Source organism: Tachyglossus aculeatus, chromosome 16 (assembly GCF_015852505.1).
Source record: "Tachyglossus aculeatus isolate mTacAcu1 chromosome 16, mTacAcu1.pri, whole genome shotgun sequence".
NCBI lineage: Eukaryota > Metazoa > Chordata > Mammalia > Monotremata > Tachyglossidae > Tachyglossus > Tachyglossus aculeatus.
In genome coordinates this window covers 28,700,882-28,718,969 of record NC_052081.1, presented here as the reverse complement: position 1 = coordinate 28,718,969, position 18,088 = coordinate 28,700,882, and the positions used below count along the sequence as shown (strand labels likewise).

Sequence of the window (18,088 nt, the reverse complement as noted above, 5' to 3'; positions counted from 1 at the left end):
ACTGCAGCTCTGCCCTGAAATGGTAGTAGAATCTGGGGCTACAAGAGAAGAATGGGGAGTTTGCCTTTTTCTGGTCATTTAATAGCTATTCATGGGTCAGAAACTTGATGTACCATTTTGGCCTGTTCCCACTCCATTCCATTCCCTGTTTGAAGAAAGGAACAACATTCAGTTAATTTAGAATTTACTTTTTCTAACTTTCAGGATACAGAATGGTGTCAACCAGCAAAGATTAATGGAGCATCATTGTATATGACTGAAGCATCTGCATCCTTTTTGTTTGTTTTTGTTTTTGTTAAATGCTTACTACGTGCCTGGTACTCTTCTAAGCACTGGGATAGACATAAGTCAATTAGGTTGGATACAGTCCCTGTCCCACACAGGGCTGACCATCTTAATCTCCATTATAGTAGACTTGGAGTCTGGATTTGAACCCAGGTCCGTCTGAATTGCAGGCTTGTGCTCTAACCTTTAGTCCACACTGCTTCTCTGTCCTCACCATGTCTATTTTAGTGATTGATTTCTTTCCTTTAAACTTCAACACGGTATGGATAATCTTATTAACACTTTAGTGAATAATAATAATGGCATTTAAAGGATTACTGTTTGTCAAGCACTCCACTAAGCGCTGGGGTAGATGCAAGTTAATCAGATCAGACACAGACCCACAGCCCAGTGGAATAAAGATCTATGTCTAGATTTTTCAGGAAGAGGAAAATTGTAAACAAAAGCTCCAGGGAGATACAACTTTCACCCCTTTGGTGAAAAAATTCACAAAATTGTCTTCCACATCGTCTAAATGAATTCCAAGTGCCTAGTTCTCCTTGAGTGTTGTGAGTTTATCAAGTCGCTGATACTTTCTTCTTCCCTTTGTTGGCTGAGGACAGCCATCTTCACTCTTTGATTTAATCCTTTAATTTATTGTTCCATTTGTTTTCTAAAACTTCCTCTTAAACTGTGTCTTTGCTGTTACTTCTCAGGTGGTATTCCTAATCATGCTTACCATGCCCTTCACTTAATAATGGAGGCGCTTTGTGATAGGATCCCCCTTCTGTGGGAGCAGCAGCAGGGATGAAATGGTGAAACTGGCTATTGAGAGTCAGCCTGGAGGGAGGGAATTCACTTTTAGTTATCTAACAAGTTATAAAGGAAAAACCTAGTAAAACAAGAGCTCACAAAATGTTATTTTTACAAAGTAGCATTACTAGCTTCAATTGTGATATGCCTTTGGGATATTATAAGCTATAGACTTCTGTGTAATCCATTAGTCCTGCTGATATAAAAACCTGTGAATTGTGGGTTAAAACCTGAGGCTCTGAAAATTACCTCATTAATATGTTAATCCAAGATACTCAGGAAAAGATAATAATGCAAATACATAATTTTTATTAAATAGCTCCCAATAAAGTTTTATAATATACCGTAAATTTGTAACAATAAGTTTAGGAAATATGTCTTTCATTTTAAAAAGAATTGATATGTTCTTGGGATTCACCAGTTAGGTTCTAAGGTTTTAGGCACTTCGACGTGATGTTGATGGAAAATTAATTTGTTTCGACTCATCTTACAAACTGAGCTTTAGCAAACTGAGAGAGATATCCTGATACTAAATATGTGTATATAAAAGAACTTTCATTTTCAAAAATAACACAAGAACCAGTGAGATACTAACTACGTAATAGTTAATAAATAATGACATTTATTAAGCGCTTACTGCGTGCCAAGCACTGTTTTGTACAAAGTAATCAGGTTGTCACCAGTGGGGCTCACAGTCTTATTCCCCATTTTACAGATGAGGTAACTGAGGCACAGAGAAGTCAAGGGACTTGCCCAGAATCACACAGCTAATCAGTGGCAGAGCCAGGATTAGAACCGATGACCTCTGACTCCCAAGCCCGTGGTCTTTCCACTAAGCCATGCTGCTTTTCTTAACCATGTGTTCATATGTGACTGAAAGATCAGTCTATGACCGACACAGCTTTGTGTATTGTTGGCATATTTATTCATTCATTCATTCAATTGTATTTATTGAGTGCTTACTGTGTGCAGAGCACTGTACTAAGCGCTTGGGAAGTACAAATTGGCGACATATAGAGACGGTCCCTACCCAACAACGGGCTCACAGTCTAGAAGGGGGAGACAGACAACAAAACAAAACATGTGGACGGGTGTCGTCATCAAAACAAATGGAATTAAAGCTAAATGCACATCATTAACAAAATAAATAGAATAGTAAATATGTACAAGTTAAATCAATAGAGTAATAAATCTGTACAAACATATATACAGGTGCTGTGGGTAGGGGAAGGAGGTAGGGCTGTGGGGGATGGGGAGGAGGAGAGGAAAATGGGGGCTCATATTTATATAACTGCATTGCAACATTAAGGTTTTGAGGTGAGATATGTACATAGAAAGGCTCAGATATTAGGTCAGAGAAGCAGTCAGGGTGGATTTAAGTTGAACTGTGGGAAAATTATATAAGTAAGCCATGTCAATGCTAATTGCTCTTCAGAAATAGTTAACTGAATTTGTATGCCAAAAAAACCCAGTGTGTGATGAAAGTCCATTTTCAATGTGAAGGTATTTACACCTTCATTTATACTTAATTTTAATCCCAGCTGTATGTCTTTTTTCTTAAAATAAATAGCCATTTATCATGACTAGCTAAATGTCCACAAAATTGATGTTTTGGTTAACATCCACTATCTGAAGGTATACTATTATATCCATATCATAAAGAACAACAATCTAAATATCACTTCTTTGAAATATACTGTATTTTATCTAATACTACGTGATTTGAATTTGTCAAATTGGCTGAATAACTTCAACACATCTTTATTTAAGGTTATCATCTTTGTTTATATTAGTTACTGTCAGAGTTCATTATTTAATGGCGAGTTGACATTTTGCACAAACACACTAATTTGCCCTTCATGCTCTAAGCATATTTTTTTCCTCACTTTGAAATTCTGACATTTTGTGGAAATATCACAGTATTAGGCTACTCAGAATATTGCTTCAATATCCATATTTATTGCAAACTCTTTTAAAGGCAAACCAGTGGACTTGTACTATTTTTTTTCCAATGAATCATACAGCACAAAACCTGGTACTGGTCATTGAAGAATCCACCTATCCAGTTTCCCTCAAGCCAGATGAAAACAAGACCAGATCTGGCATTTGAAAGTATCCTGATGACACTAGGAATCGCTTTGGTTTTATCGGACAGTACTTTATATATAGTAACCATTACGAATTTGGTGTTGTGGATTATCTTCGTCCTTCCCATTGAAAGTAGGGAGTTGAGCAGTGGCCCATTAAGTGAAGTGGTTTCCTTGCCAGTGCCGTGTCTCTGATATGAAGGGCTGCGTGGCCTATTGGATATAGCATACACCTGGGAGTCAGAAGGACCTGGGTTTGAATTACGGATCCGCCACTTGTCTGCTGTGTGACCTTGGACGAGTCACTTAACTTCTCAGTGTCTTCGTTACCTAATCTGTAAAATGGGGGTTGATCATAAACCCCATAAGTGGCATGGGCTGTGTCCAATCTAATGAGCTTAAATCTACCCCATGTGAGAGAGGTGTTTAATGGACTGGTTTTTTTTTTTTTCTTTTTTCAGATTATTCTCTAATTATGACTGGATGGAGTCTGGTCACTTGTTTGTACAAAGCACCAGTGCTTAGTAATACATTCCCCAAAGTACCTTGTGGATTAAAAAAATGATGGCTGACTGAATGGGGACAATGCAAAAGAAGGGCATCCCAGAAGCCTAGGACTGAAACCTATTTTTAGACCTTGATTCCTCTTTCATTGTGCATTAGTGGTTCACAGTCGTTCTTAACACAATTTTCAAAGTGGTGTTAGCAGCTTTAAAAAGAAGACAAACATACATGCAAATTAGCTAATTAAAGGTTTTTGGATTTTTTTAACGAATGGCTTGTACTCTTTGTATTCATCAGTCAATCAGTGATATTTATTGAGTGCTTACTATGTGCAGAGCTTGTACTAAGTACTTGAGAGAGTACAGTACAACATAAATAGCAGGTATGTTCCTGCCCATAACAAACTTACAGTCTAGAGAGGGAGACAGACATTAGTACGAATAAATAAGTTATTTACAATATGTAATTTAAAGATATGTATGTAAGTGCTGTGGGGTTGAGGGTGGGGTGAATATAAAATATCCAAAGGTCACAGATCCAATTGCATCGATGAAGCAGAAGGGAGAGCGAGCTGGGATAAAGAGGGCTTAATCGCGGAAGGGCTTTTGGAGGAGATACGATCTTAATAATGGTCTGGAGGTGGAGAGAGTGGTGGTCTGGTGTATATGGAGAGGGGAGGGAGTTGCAGGATAGGAGAAGGTTGTGGGAAAGGGGTCAACAGCCAGATGGATGAGATCAGGGCACAGTGAGTAAACTGGTGCTAGAGGAGTGGAGTATGAGGGCTGGGCTGTAGTAGGAGATCAGTGAGGTGAGGTAGGATGGAACAAGCTGATTCTAGACTGTGAGCCCATTGTTGGGTAGATGTCGCCAACTTGTACTTCCCAAGCACTTAGTACAGTGCTCTGCACACAGTAAGAACTCAATAAATACTATTGAATGAATAAGTGAATTGAGTTTTTTAAAGCCAATGGTAAGGGATTTCTGTTTGATGCAGAAGTAGATAGGCAGACATTGGAGGTTTTTGAGAGGTGGGGAGACATGGACTGAATGCTTTTTTGGAAAAAATGATCTGGTCAGCAAAGTGAAAAATGGACTGGAGTGGGGAGAGACAGGAGGCCGTGAGGTCAGCAAAGAGGTAGATGCAGCAGTCAAGGCAGGCTGGAATAAGTGCTTGGATCAGTGTGGTAGCAGTTTGGATGGAGTGGAAAGAGCAGATATTAGCATTGTTGTGAAGGTAGAACTGATAGGATTTGGTGACTGATTGAATATGTGGCTGGAATGAGAGAGTTAAGCCAAGGACAATGCTGAGGTTATAGGCTTGTGAGATAGAGAGGATAGTGGTATTGGCTAAAGTGATGGGGAAGACATGGAAAGGAAAGAGTTTGGGAGGGAAGATAAGAAATTCAGTTTTGGATGAGATGTTTGAGGTGTGTGATTGGTCCCTGCAGACAGGATCTGATTGATTGGATGGTCTGCCAGTGTTCTGACACAGTGAAATCAAAGTGTAATGTAGAGACCTACCTAGGGAGATGAGAGATAATGGTTCTGAAAAATCAAAATCGGCATTTTCCCCCATGAGCCTCATGATGCTGTATCCCAGCTCCTCACCGAGGGGAGGGGTCATGTCACCAGGGAGGTGGGGAGGGCCCAGGTCGAAGCCATTCTGTAACGCCGGATGGGACGGCCAAATTCCTACATCCCAGGTCGAGCAATGCAGGCATCCCAACTCAGTTGTCCCAAGGAACCCCAAGAGGGAACTGAGAGAGGAAAAACCAAGGCAGATTCTCGGGAGGGGAGCGGTCCTGCCTAGGGTACTCTTTTCCATATCCCCTAGCCTTCTCAGCTGACAACCCTCCAGGGTCAGAGAGTCAGTCAGTCAGCCAGTCCTATTTGTTGAGCCCTTACTGTGTTCAGAGCACTGTACTAAGAGCTTGGGAGAGTACATTGTGACAGTATAGCAGACACATTCCCTGACCACGGCAAGGTTTCAGAGGAGGCAGAGGGGCACTCTGGGAGGGATGGTGTCGATGGAGGGAGACAGAGCGGCACAGTGGGATGGACAGAAGCTGGGCTCACTGGAACATCCCATCTCCCTCTTCCCCGGCTCCACACCCTTGTCATCAAGCCGGCAACTAACGTAGTTTGAACCATTTAGATGGTGGATGAGACCACAAGTTACTGCTTATCCGGTCATCTTGGAGGACTTCACCGGATAAATAGGTTGAAGTTCAAAATGACAATAATCCTTGGCCGAACTATTGTTATTCATGAGAGAAGGATTCAAAGTGAGTGGAAAATGTGTTTATCGAATTCGGAGAAACTAATAGTAATAGCAGAAATTGTAGGAAATATTGAACATGGTGGTTCTTAGAAGTCAGTCCCTCTCTGCATATTGTTTGTCATCTCTGAAGCTGTGAAAGGAAAATTTATTTACAGTAATGGTAAATGTTGATTCTCTCTGATTATTAAGCACATTGCTAGCAAAGGTAAGCTGCTTTGTTACCTATGGACACAGTTTCCTGAATCTTATCTTCCCTTAGCACTTATTTGTTGATCCCCCTCCTGTGCACTTGTGAACATGTAGTTATATACTCTATTTATGACTATCTCCCTCTTTAGAGTGTAACCTCCTCATGGGCAGGGAACATGTCTTGTGTTTCTGCTGTACTCTCCCAAGTCTATAGTACAGGTAATTGCACTGAGTGCCGAGTGCCAAGGTCTCACCGCTGACCTCTCACCCACACCCTACTTCTGGTCTGGAAGTTCCTCCCTCATCTCAGACAGATAATTGCTCTCCCCCAACTTCAAAGCCTTATTGAAGGCACATCTCCAAGAAGCCTTCCCTGACAAAGCCCTCTTTTCCTTTTCTATAACTCCCTTCTGCATCACCCTGACTGGCTCACTTCATTCATCCTCCTTTCCATCCCCAAAGCACATATGTATGTATCTGTAATGTATTTAGTTATTTATGACTGTGAGCTTGGCATGGGCAAGGAATGTGTACTAAGCTCTCTAGAGCTTAGTACAGTGCTTTGCACACAGTGCTCAATAAATATGATTGAATGAATGAGTGGGAACTCAATAAATGTTGTTTCGTCTTCTGCCAGTCAGTCATATTTATTGAGCGCTTACTGAATGCAGAGCACGGTACTGAGGGCTTGGGAGAGTACCGTATAGCAGTAAAACAGACACATTTCCTGCCCACATCAAACTTACAGTCTCGAGAGGGAGACAGACTTTGATATAAATAAAATAAAATACATATGTATATAAGTGCTGTGGGGCCGAGAGGGGGGATGAATAAAGGGGGCAAGTTTGGGTGACACAGAAGTGAGCTGAAGAAAAGGAGAAGTCAGGGAAGGCCTCTTGTTCCAACAACCCATATTGGCAATCCTTTCCCTAGATGTTGCTCAGGTCAATGTTTATTGGATCAGTGCTCCAAAACTGGTTATTGTGATAGTGTGTGTTCAATGTTCCTGGCTTCTCTTTTTATATAAGACTTTTAAGCATTTGAGGATATTGTGGAAATAAATGTCTTTTCATATGGCAAATCCAGCAAATCATGTCCAAAGCGAAATCCTTGGAATTTTCTTGCTTGAAATAGTAACAGTGATCTCATTCTAACAAAATGAGGTTCATTCAAGGTTAGGAAACCTGGTATAAGGGCAAACTCACATATAGAAGGTCCCACACATTTGGTCTCTTTATGCTTGTCATTACGGTGTACCCATCCTCCTGTCATCCCCCTGCTCCTCCCCAGACACACGCACGCACACACACACACACACACACACTCTCTCTCTCTCTCTCTCTCTCTCTCTCTCTCTCTCTCTCTCTCTCTCTCATGTACATTCAGTAAGCATTTTGAACAGATGGTAATGGCAGAAATAGGGAATGTTTTTCCAACACTGTGGATCTGCATCTGCCTGAATACAGCATGAGGCACTGTTGGAAAATGAGGTTGTGAATATGTGTGCAACATTGGACACAGGGCAAGTGCTATAAATCCTTAACACAAGGTTTGGGTAAGAACGCTAACCCCAGATTATAGAAGAAATGGGTGTACCCAATCATCTCCCCCACCACAACTTGTACTCTTGCAGACATCCACAGTCATCAACAACCCTTTCCTTCTCCCCCAATATTCCCCTCCACCTCCCGCCCGAGACACACACACACACACACACACACACACACACACACATACATACATACATATATTCATGCATTCACTCACTAATGAAGAAGGTAAGGTTCTAATTCTGGCATTCTGGCTCCACCACTTATCTGCTGTGTTACCTTGAGCAACTCATAACTTCCCTGTAACTGTTAACCTCATCTCTAAAATCGGGATTACAGTTGCGAGCCCTATGTGGGACATGGAGTGTGTCCAACCTGATTATCTTTTGTCTTCCCCAGCACTTCGTACAGTGCCTAGCACGTAATAAGCACTCAACAAATAACATAATAAGATTAAAAAAATGGCAACTGGATAGAAGGGTGGAGTCCACTAGTGAAGCAGCATGGCTTAGTGGCAGGAGCCTGGGCTTGGGAGTCAGAGAACATGGGTTCTAATTCCGGCTCTGCCTCTTGCCAGCTGTGTGACCTCAGGCAAGTCACTTAGCTTCTCAGTGCCTCAGTTCCCTCATCTGTAAAATGGGGAGTAAATGTGTGAGCCCCACGTGGAAAAACCTGATTAATCTGTACCCACCCCAGTGCTTAGAACAGTGCTTGGCACGTAGTAAGCGCTTAACAAATACCACTATTATTACTATTATCATCATTATTATTAGTGTGTTCATGTTTTCTTTTTTTCCCACTCACTCATCCTTAATAGCACATTTTACAAAATGGTGTTAAGGCAGCTTACAAAATGGTGTGAAAAACATACAGACAAGCTACTTTGTCCTCCTGAATGAGCAAAGCATGTGCTGTTATCATTATATGAGGTAAGAGAGAGAAATAGGTAGGCATGCTCCATTCTCTAATAAGTGGGGCTGCCACATTGGACACAACTACTGCCTTACGACAGTTGCCTTTCATGGCATATTTGTTTTGATGTTACATGCATTATGAACATGACTGACCTAGGGAGACCATGTCTTCTTTCTTTGCATATATCTATGTGCATGGTATTTGACTTTCTTTTGACTCTTATCTCTATTATATTATATCTCTTTTCCCTATTCAGTATGTGTGCTAATTTGCATCTCTTTAATGTTTTCTTTTCACTTTTGTCCACTTTTGACATTTCTTTCTTGCTGGTGTTATGAAAATCTCTGTAACCAACTTTTTTACAGCAATTATCTTTGTTCTGTTTCTGGTAAACTGTTCTGTTATTCTTTATGTGATGGTAACCCTAGTATTACTGGTTTAAGATGGCAATTATATTCCAGAAAACTAGCTGCTCACTCAGTTGACCTTGAGGCTTTAATCTAAATAAAGAAGAGCTGTTGTTTGTTGTTTTTTTTATTTTATCACTACCTTTTTAATTCCTAAAGTGTCCTTATTGTAAAGCACAACATCTTGTGCTGAGCAAAGATAAGGAAATCAACATCCTATTCCTGAATGGTGAAGAGGAATTCTGGGGTTTTATTTAAAAGCAAAACCTGTCTTACATAAGCTGCTTTTCCACCAAAAACATAGTGGAGAAAATGCATGTTTGCTTTGTTTATAGTAATTTTCCTGCACATTTCCGTAGCAAACTACCATATTGTGCATATGTTTATATATGTATACATACATATATCATGATATATAATGAATTGCCTAGCAAACAAAACTAACTTTAAGTCCTTTATTCTTAAAATGATCCCAAATTACGATTAATGACAATTAATACTTAGTTTTTTCACCGTTTATCTTTCTCTGGCTCAACACTAAATTGCTTAAAGATTAGACTAATTATTGAAATATATGAAGCAGAAATGTCAACATCCTCTCCTGAATTCTTTGAAGTTTACTAAAAGGTAGAGTACAAGGATATTCATTTTGGATTTTGAAGGCATTTGTGCTTAAATATGGAACAGCCTTGAGTTATCCTTCTGTGACACACATTTCTTCATTTCTGAGGAGGATTTTTCAAAACAGTGACAGTTGTTCCACCCGGCTTTAGAAACTGAGCAAAGAACCTGTTTCAGAGCAGGTGCAGGATTTCCTGCCTAAGTAGGAGTCCTGCCTCAAAGGGCCAGGGAGGGAAGACGCTGCTGCTTTTTGTTACCTGCTGCCTCTGTAGGAAGCATGGCAATAAGGCGGAGTCCCTTGCACTTCCAGCAAGAGTGCCAGCATACCCTTTGCCAAGCTCCTAATCATCACCCCGAGGTCATTTGAAAGATGTCAGCTAAGGATGCAATTGCTAATGAGGTGACCCTTGGCTGAACACACCTGTCCCCAACTGTAAACATCCAGAGGTTACTGAGTGCTTACTGTGTGCAGAACACTGTTCAGAGTGCTTGGGAAAATACAGTACCACAGAATTGGTAGACATGTTTCCTGCCTACAGTAAACTTACAGTCTACAGAGGGAGACTGACAATAATATCCATAAATTATTCTGACTGTTTTGTTCTCCATCTCGGTTCTTACAAGCTCAGAGACTGAAGCTGGGTGGGGTCTTTCAATGCTTTCCCTTCTCTAACTTCACCCTCATTTTGCTCCTGACTTATTAGGAGAAACAGCAGCATGGCATAGTAGGTAGAGCATGGGCCTGGGAGTCATAAGGTCATGGGTTCTAATTCCAGCTCCACCACTTGTCTGCTCTGTGATGTTGGGCAAGTCACTTCACTTCTCTAGGCCTCAGTTACCCCATCTGTAAAATGAGGATTGAGACCGTAAGCCCCATGTGGGAGGGGACTGTGTCCAACCTGATTACCTTGTATCTACCCCAGCACTTAGAACGGTGCTTGGCAAATAGTAAGTGCTTAACAAATGCCATCTTTATTATTTTCATTACTGCAGAGTTCAAGGCAACACCTGGTACAGAGTGGCAAATGGGAATCTTAGCAGGGAGGAAAGAACGGGATTGGGGTGAACTGAGATTGTGGGAGGCCTGGAGAGGGTTTAGGGTCTCATTACACAAGGGGCTTGAGAGAGAGTACAATACTTGGGTCTCCTCCCATCCCTGACACCAACCCAGGCCATTTCTCCTAAGCCTTACGATTCTTGACCCTCAACCACCTCCTTCAAATCCCTACAGCTCTTAGTGGAAGGAATGGGGATTTCTCAGGAAAACATTTGCCAGATACGCCACTCATCTGCTTTGTGACTTTGGACAAGTTGCTTAACTTTCCTGTGCCTCGGTTTCCTACCTGTAAAATGTACTTGGATAGAAATCTACTCCTGTTGGCAGTGTAAAGCCGTGGTGATTCGATCACGATTTAGTAATGACTGAAAGAATACCTTTGTTATACTGGTAACTGGTACTGGTAACTGGTACTGGTACTGGTATTTGTAAAGTGCTTATCCAGACACCAGCAGAATGAGTTGGGTTGGTTGAGTGGGTAAGTCAACCGTGGCTCCTTGTTACCCTCTAGAAGCAGTGTGGCATAATGGGTAGAGCATGGGCCTAGGAGTCAGAAAATTTGGGTTCTTATCCCAGCTTTGCTACTCGTCTGCTTTGTGACCTTAGGGAAGTCACTTTATTTCTCTGTGCCTCAGTTGCTTCGTCTGTAAAATGGGGATTAAGACTGTGAGCCCCAGGTGGAACAGGGATTGTGTCCAGACACCCAGTGCTTAGTACAGTGCAGCTGGCTCAGTGGAAAGATCATGGGCTTGGGAGTCAGAGGTCATGGGTTCTAATCCCAGTTCTGCCATTTGCCAGCTGTGTGACTTTTAGGCAAGTCACTCAACTTCTCTGTGCCGCAGTTCCCTCATCTGTAAAATGAAGATTAAGACTGTGAGTCCCATGTGGGACAATCTGATTACCTTGTATCCCCCCCCAGCACTTAGAACAGTGCTTGGCACATAGTAAGCACTTAAATACCATCATTATTATTATTATTATTATAGTGCTTGGCACATAGTAAATGCTTAACAAATAAAATAAAAAAGCCCCCTTATATCCATCTGAGCTAAGTAAAGAAAGCACAGTTCTGAGTTAATAATAATAATAATTGTATTTGTTAAGCACTTACTATGTGTTAAGTGCTGGGGTTGATACGAAGTAGTTTGTTGGACACAGTCCCTGTTCCACATGGGGCTCACAATCTTAATCCCCATTTTCCAGGTGAGGTAACTGAGGCACAGAAAAGAAACGTGACTTGCCCAAGGTCACACAGCAGACAAGTGACCGAGCTGGGATTAGAATTCAGGTCCTTCTGACTCCCAGACCCATGCTCTATCTACCCCCAGAATGCTTTCAAATATCAGTATTACAGTGGTAGTGCCACCATGGTATCCAGATTCTTATTTCCGTTACTTCTCTGCTTGTTTCTCCACATTTCCAGCAGGAATGAAAAGGAGCCTGCATGGCCTCCACTACCCCAGCCCAAAACAGCCCTAACCTATATCCTCTACCCTAGCAGACGTGGCAGGCATTTCTGGAGGTGATCTCCTGTTCACTAGCCATGTATATTGAGTGTGACAAAGGCAGTAAGAGAAACAGAGAACAATTTCATGGGATTCCATTGGCCTTTCAGGGGATGCTGTGCCACTTATATGGGCTTATGCTGCCTTTATCAATGAAAGCTATTCAAGCATAAATATATGATCCTTTAGTTTTACAGCAGTATATATATATACTTTATATAGTTTATATATAAACTATATATAAACATGGCTTTTCATATTTGATATGTTGTGGGAAAATTTGTATTACGTTAGTGACCCTTCTTAGAAACATTTGATGTTGAAATGATCCTCTATGGCTATCATTTATAATCAGAAGCACGCTGTTATTGATTGCTGTAGTTTACCTTGACAAGAATTGTTTCTGAATTGAGGGATGTTTCCAAGGAATGATGGCACTTTAACTGAGAATAATTACAGTAATATAAAATGAAAAGCCCTTCTTTGACAAATAGTTGTTTAATGGTGTCACTTACAAGAAACTCTGTTGAAATTGCCTATGTTTTGTCTGTACGTTAGGATGTCTGTATGTTATTTCATTCAACTGATGGTAGAAAAGGATGTGGTTATTTTGAGCACTGAATATATTTTAAGGTGATAACTTCTCAATGCCGTCTTGAAAGAACTCTCTGAGTTTATTTTTTACTTCTAGTGAAATTTTTGAAAATAGGAATTTTTCCAGGATAGATAGCCATTTTTTTACAGTGCAGATGAGAAATTTTTGTTTCATAATTATATTTATAATCAGACATAAATGTTTGGCTGCTCCTCTGAGCAAATTAAAACACTGCTGATGAGTCCTATATAGATGTGAAGGTGTCTTCTGCTTTGGACTAGTCACCAAGGCTTTGGCACCGAGAACCAGTGTGAATGCTTAGTACAGTACTCTGCACACAGTAAGTATTCAATAAATACGATTGAATGAATGAACAAGTTGATTACAGTAATAGATTTCACAAAGTCATCAACACATTTATTCATTCATTTAGTCATATTTATTGAGCACTTACTGTGTGCAGAACACTGTACTAAGCGCTAGGGAAGTACACATCGGCAACAACTCCTGGCCCTGTCCTTGCTGGGCAGAATTAGAATATGAAATGCAAATTAGAAAACATTTGTTTTTTTCATCACCGCCACCACCATCATTATTTTCAGTAATATTTATTGAGTGCCACTATGAGCAGGGCATTGTACTAAGTGTCTGGGAGAGTATAATAGTTGACATGATTTCTGCCTTCACAGAACTTAAAATCTACCACGGATACACACTGTATGCTTGTTCTGAGCAGGGAGTTTTTCCATTATATTGTACTCTCCCAAGCACTTAGTACAGTACTGTGTATACAGTAAGCGCTGAATAAATATAATTAACTGAAAAAATAATTTACAGATAGTAGGAAGACAGTGAAGAGGATATGGCTAAGAGTTTGTGCTTCAGTAATGGGGTTATGAAGAGAGGACATGGGCTCTAATCCTGGCTGTGCCCTGTGTCTGCTGTATGACCATGGGCAAGTCACTTAATTTCTCTGTGCTTCAGTTACTTCACCTGGAGATTAAGACTGTGAGTACCATGCGAGACAGGGACTGTGTCTGACCTAATTACCTTTTATCTATCCCAGCGCTTAGAAGGGTGCTTGACACATGGTAAGCACTTAGCAAATACCACAATTATTATTATTATATAAGTGCTACTAAGTAGTTCTCAGTACACAAATGTGTAGATAACACAGAAGTGCTAAAGTGGCAGTTATGGAAGACAAAAACTGGGAAGGTGAAAAATGAATCAGGAAAGGACCAAATTAAGGTATTACTTATCAAGGTTGGTTAAATGTATGAAAAGTCAGACAGCCCAGCCTTGTTGAAATAGGAAAATGGGCTAATCTCTAATTTGCATTTTAGATTATGTTTATGCCCTTGGTGCTTCATATTTTCATAAATGGTTCATACTTCCCCTTCCTTTGCCATTTCCCTTCCTTTTTTCTTTTCCAAAACCTGAGGGAGTTCTATGATACCAGGATAGGGGAGCCTGGACATAGCAAGAAAGAAAGTAAAAAGATCTGTAGAAAAAATAAAACAAACCAGCAGCTGTGAAATATTTTAATATCTAGAGCAGGGCAAATAAATGGGCACAAATGCCAGTCTGACAGGAGGGCTGATATCAGGGGTCCTGGGCAAGCACCAAGGTTCCAAAACGTGACTCTAAAATCATTAGGTTGGTCTGCACAGACGCAATCTCTGCAGGCATATGTTTGGTGCCAGATGTTTGCTTTGCACCGTGCAGAGTCTGGTCAAAACCAGAACAACCTTACAAAAAGGAGACTCGCTCCGTGTAGATTTGGTTGCTGCTTAAAAAGATGTTCCTGAAAAACATTTCTCTGGTTTTGACTTGGGGAAGAGGCTACTTTTGGAAGCCCCCACATTACGATAAATTTCATAAAAATGTTGAATTTAAAAAATGCTTTAAAGTATGTGTGAAAGAAAACCAGCAAGTTATTTTGGTTGTAACATGCTAATCTTGGACAAACTGTAGCCACAAAACAGAATAATGATAAAATGGAGCTTAATGGCTCCTCCATCGACGTTTATTTTTTAACGATAGGATGTTCCTAATATGCCAAGCTTGTTTTCCATAGCACATTGTAAATTAGACAGTAGCACTTTTTAAAAAATGCAAGTATCAACATTTTCAGAATGTGTAGCAAAAAAAAATTAAACTTTGAGAGGGTAAAGCATTGTGTGTGTGCGTGCGTGTGTGGGTGTGTGGGTGTGGGTGTGTGTGTCACCTAAGCCTTTTCACGAAACTACTACTGGGAATTCCCAAGGCCATTTTTATAGAAGAGTTTCTCATTGTTCAGTGGCACGGAAGAGGGAAAGGTATTGAGTTTCCCTTGTGGTTGAATTTACATTAATTGAGTAATGTGCAATTAATATAATGATACAGAAGAACCTAACATACATGTTCATAAGATCCAAAGTAGGACTGCTTTTAGGACATCCTAGGGGGATATCAATTAATCAACACATTTAAGTGCTTACCATGTGCAGAGCACTGTACTTAGTGCTTGAGAGAGTAAAATACAGTAGAGTTGGTAGACATGATCTCTGACCACAAGGCACTTAACAGTGCAGAGGGGAACGCAGACATTGAAATAAATTACAGATAGGAGAAATGAGAAAGTATAAGGACTTGTACATAAGTGCTGTAGAGCTGGGGGTGGAGTAAATATCAAGTATTTAAAGATCTAGAAGAGATAATAGATTTTACAAAATTTTATGCTAACTTAGTTTTATTTTGATTTACAGATTGCTTTCTCGCAGCACAACACGATCATGGATCTTGTGCAGTTCTTCGTCACTTTCTTCAGGTAAATTGTTTTTTCTGACTTTTGACCAGTTGAGCCTCTGTTCTGATATATGTTCTGTCAGTATGTGATATAATTTAGCAATTCTTTAACCTTTAAAAATCCCACTTCATATCTTTAGAGGATTTATTCCCGTAAATTCAAACCACCGGTAGAGCAAATCTTTAACTTGGTAGAGTGCCTCTTCCTAGACTATCTCTCTGTGCCTTCATGATTCAGGCAGCAGTACTTCCATTGGGAAGAACTGTAAAAATTGTTCAGTCATTCTTCCCTTCCACATTACTCAAGGCACCTTCTAGACAGTCAGCTCATCGTGGTCAGGGAATGTGTCTGCCAACTGTGTATTCTCCCAAGTGCTTAGTATAGTGCTCTGCACAGAGTGAGCACTCAATAAGTACTGTTGATTGATTGATCAATCTTTTTTTTTCCAGTGGTATTTGTTAAGTGTTTATTCCAGGCACTCTAATAAGCACTGGGATAGATACAAGATAATCAGGTTGGACACAGTCTATGTCCCACGAGGGGCTCACAGTCTTAATCCTCATTTTGCAGTTGAAGGAGCTGAGGCACAGAGAAGTGATGTGACATGCTCAGGGTCACACAGTGGACAAGTGGTAGACTTGGGATTAGAAGCCAGGTCCTTTGACTCCCAGATCCTTACTCTTCCCGCTAGGCCATGCTTCTGGCATTCAGGAGTGCAATAATAATAATAATGATATAATATAATAATAATATATTACTATGATTATTATAGTATTTGTTAAGCACTTACTGTATGTCAGGCACTGTTCTATGCAAAGCGGTGGCTACAAGTGAATCAGGCTGGACACAATCCCTGTCCCATGTGGGGTTCACAGTCTCAATCCCCATTTTCCAGATGAGGAAACTGAGGTCTAGTTAAGTGACTTGCCCAAGGTCATACAACAGACAGGTGGTGGAGCCAGGATTAGAGCCCATGACCTTCTGACTCCCAGGCCTGTGCTCTATCCACAACACTATTCTGGTACCACTAAGGAGGTACCTTATTCACATTGTTAAATGTGGTCTTGAGTAGGGGGTAAGATCTGATCCAGATAATTGAGTAACCCAGGACGCTGAAAGATCTTGAAATTTCCCAGTTCAAGAATCCAAACTATATGAATTAGATTACAAAGAGATTCATAGTGAAAAGGCAAGCTACTCACTGACATTGGCTCTTTATAACACACATAATGAGCAGGAGGAAGAACAAGTGTTGAATATTTTACAGATGAGGGAACTGAGGCCCAGAGAAGTTATATGACTTCCCCAAGGTCACACAGCTGGGAAGTGGCAGAGCAGGGAGTAGAACCCAGGTCATCTAACTCCCAAATCTTTGCTCTTTCCACAAGGCCATGCTGTTCTACTCTGACTTAATCCTCCTTCATCACTTGGCGTCCTGTGACATGTGGTCCATTTCCTCTTCTTAAAAATACTTTCAGACTTTGGTTTTACTTGTTTCTGTTGTATCTTTGTAATCATAGTGCTTTGCGCTCAGTGGTTGCTATTTTTTATGATATTTGTTAAGCATATGTTAAGCACTATATGTCAGGTGCTCTACTAAGTGCTGAGGTAGATATAAGTTAATCAGGTTCGACATAGTCCCTGTTCCACAAAGGGCGCATAGCATTAATCCCCATTTTACAGATGAGAAAACTGAAGAGCAGAGAAGTTTAAGTAACTTGCCGAAGGTCACACAGCAGACAAGTGATGGAGTTTGGGATTCGGACCCAGGTTCTCTGACTCCCAGTTCTGCTCTCTTTCCATTAGGTCATGCTGCTTCTCAATCAGTCAGTCCTATTTATTGAGCACTTAGTGCAGTACTTAGTGCTTGGGGAGTAAAATATGACAGACATATTCCCTGCCCACAGCGAGTTTACATTCTAGAAGGGGAAACAATAATATAAAGAAAATTACAGATTTTACTTAAGTGATGTGGGGCTGGAAGTGGGGATGAATAAAGGAAGCAAGGCAGGGTGACGCAGAAGGGAATGGGAGAAGAGGAAAGGCGGGCTTAGTCAGAGAAGAGCTCTTGGAGGAGGTGTGCCTTCAAATAAGGCTTTGAAGTGGCCGAGAGTAACTCTCTGTTGGATATGAAGCGGATAGGCGTTCCAGGCCAGAGGCAGGATGTGGGCAAGAGCTTGGTGGTGAGATGGATGAGATCAAGGTACAGAGAGAAGGGTAGCATAAGAGGAACGAGGTGTGTAGGCTGGGTTATAGTAGGAGAGTAGCGAGGTGTGGTAAGAGGGGGCAAGGTGATCGAGTGCTTTAAACCACTGATTGTTTGATAGAATGAAAAAAGCTCCCAATTGTGGCCCAGAAAGTATCTCCCACTGGGCTCTGAGAACAGGTTGGGCCCAGTGGACCTTATAGCCTAGCCTTCTGGCCAGGAGGGAGAAAGAAGAGTCCCTGGGTCTATTCACAGTCCCCTCATTCATTCATTCATTCATTCAATCATATTTATTGAGCGCTT

The 18,088-nt window shown here is 40.9% G+C and overlaps 1 protein-coding gene across 1 annotated transcript in view; it reads left to right on the top strand.

The window, feature by feature from the left end:
- Positions 1 to 18,088, top strand: part of ATRNL1 (attractin like 1) — a 602,420-nt gene that overhangs the window by 246,374 nt on the left and 337,958 nt on the right. Inside the window, exon 25 of the mRNA XM_038758614.1 lies at positions 15,539 to 15,600. Coding sequence (XP_038614542.1) covers positions 15,539 to 15,600 — 62 coding nt within the window. The remainder of the gene's footprint in view (positions 1 to 15,538; positions 15,601 to 18,088) is intronic.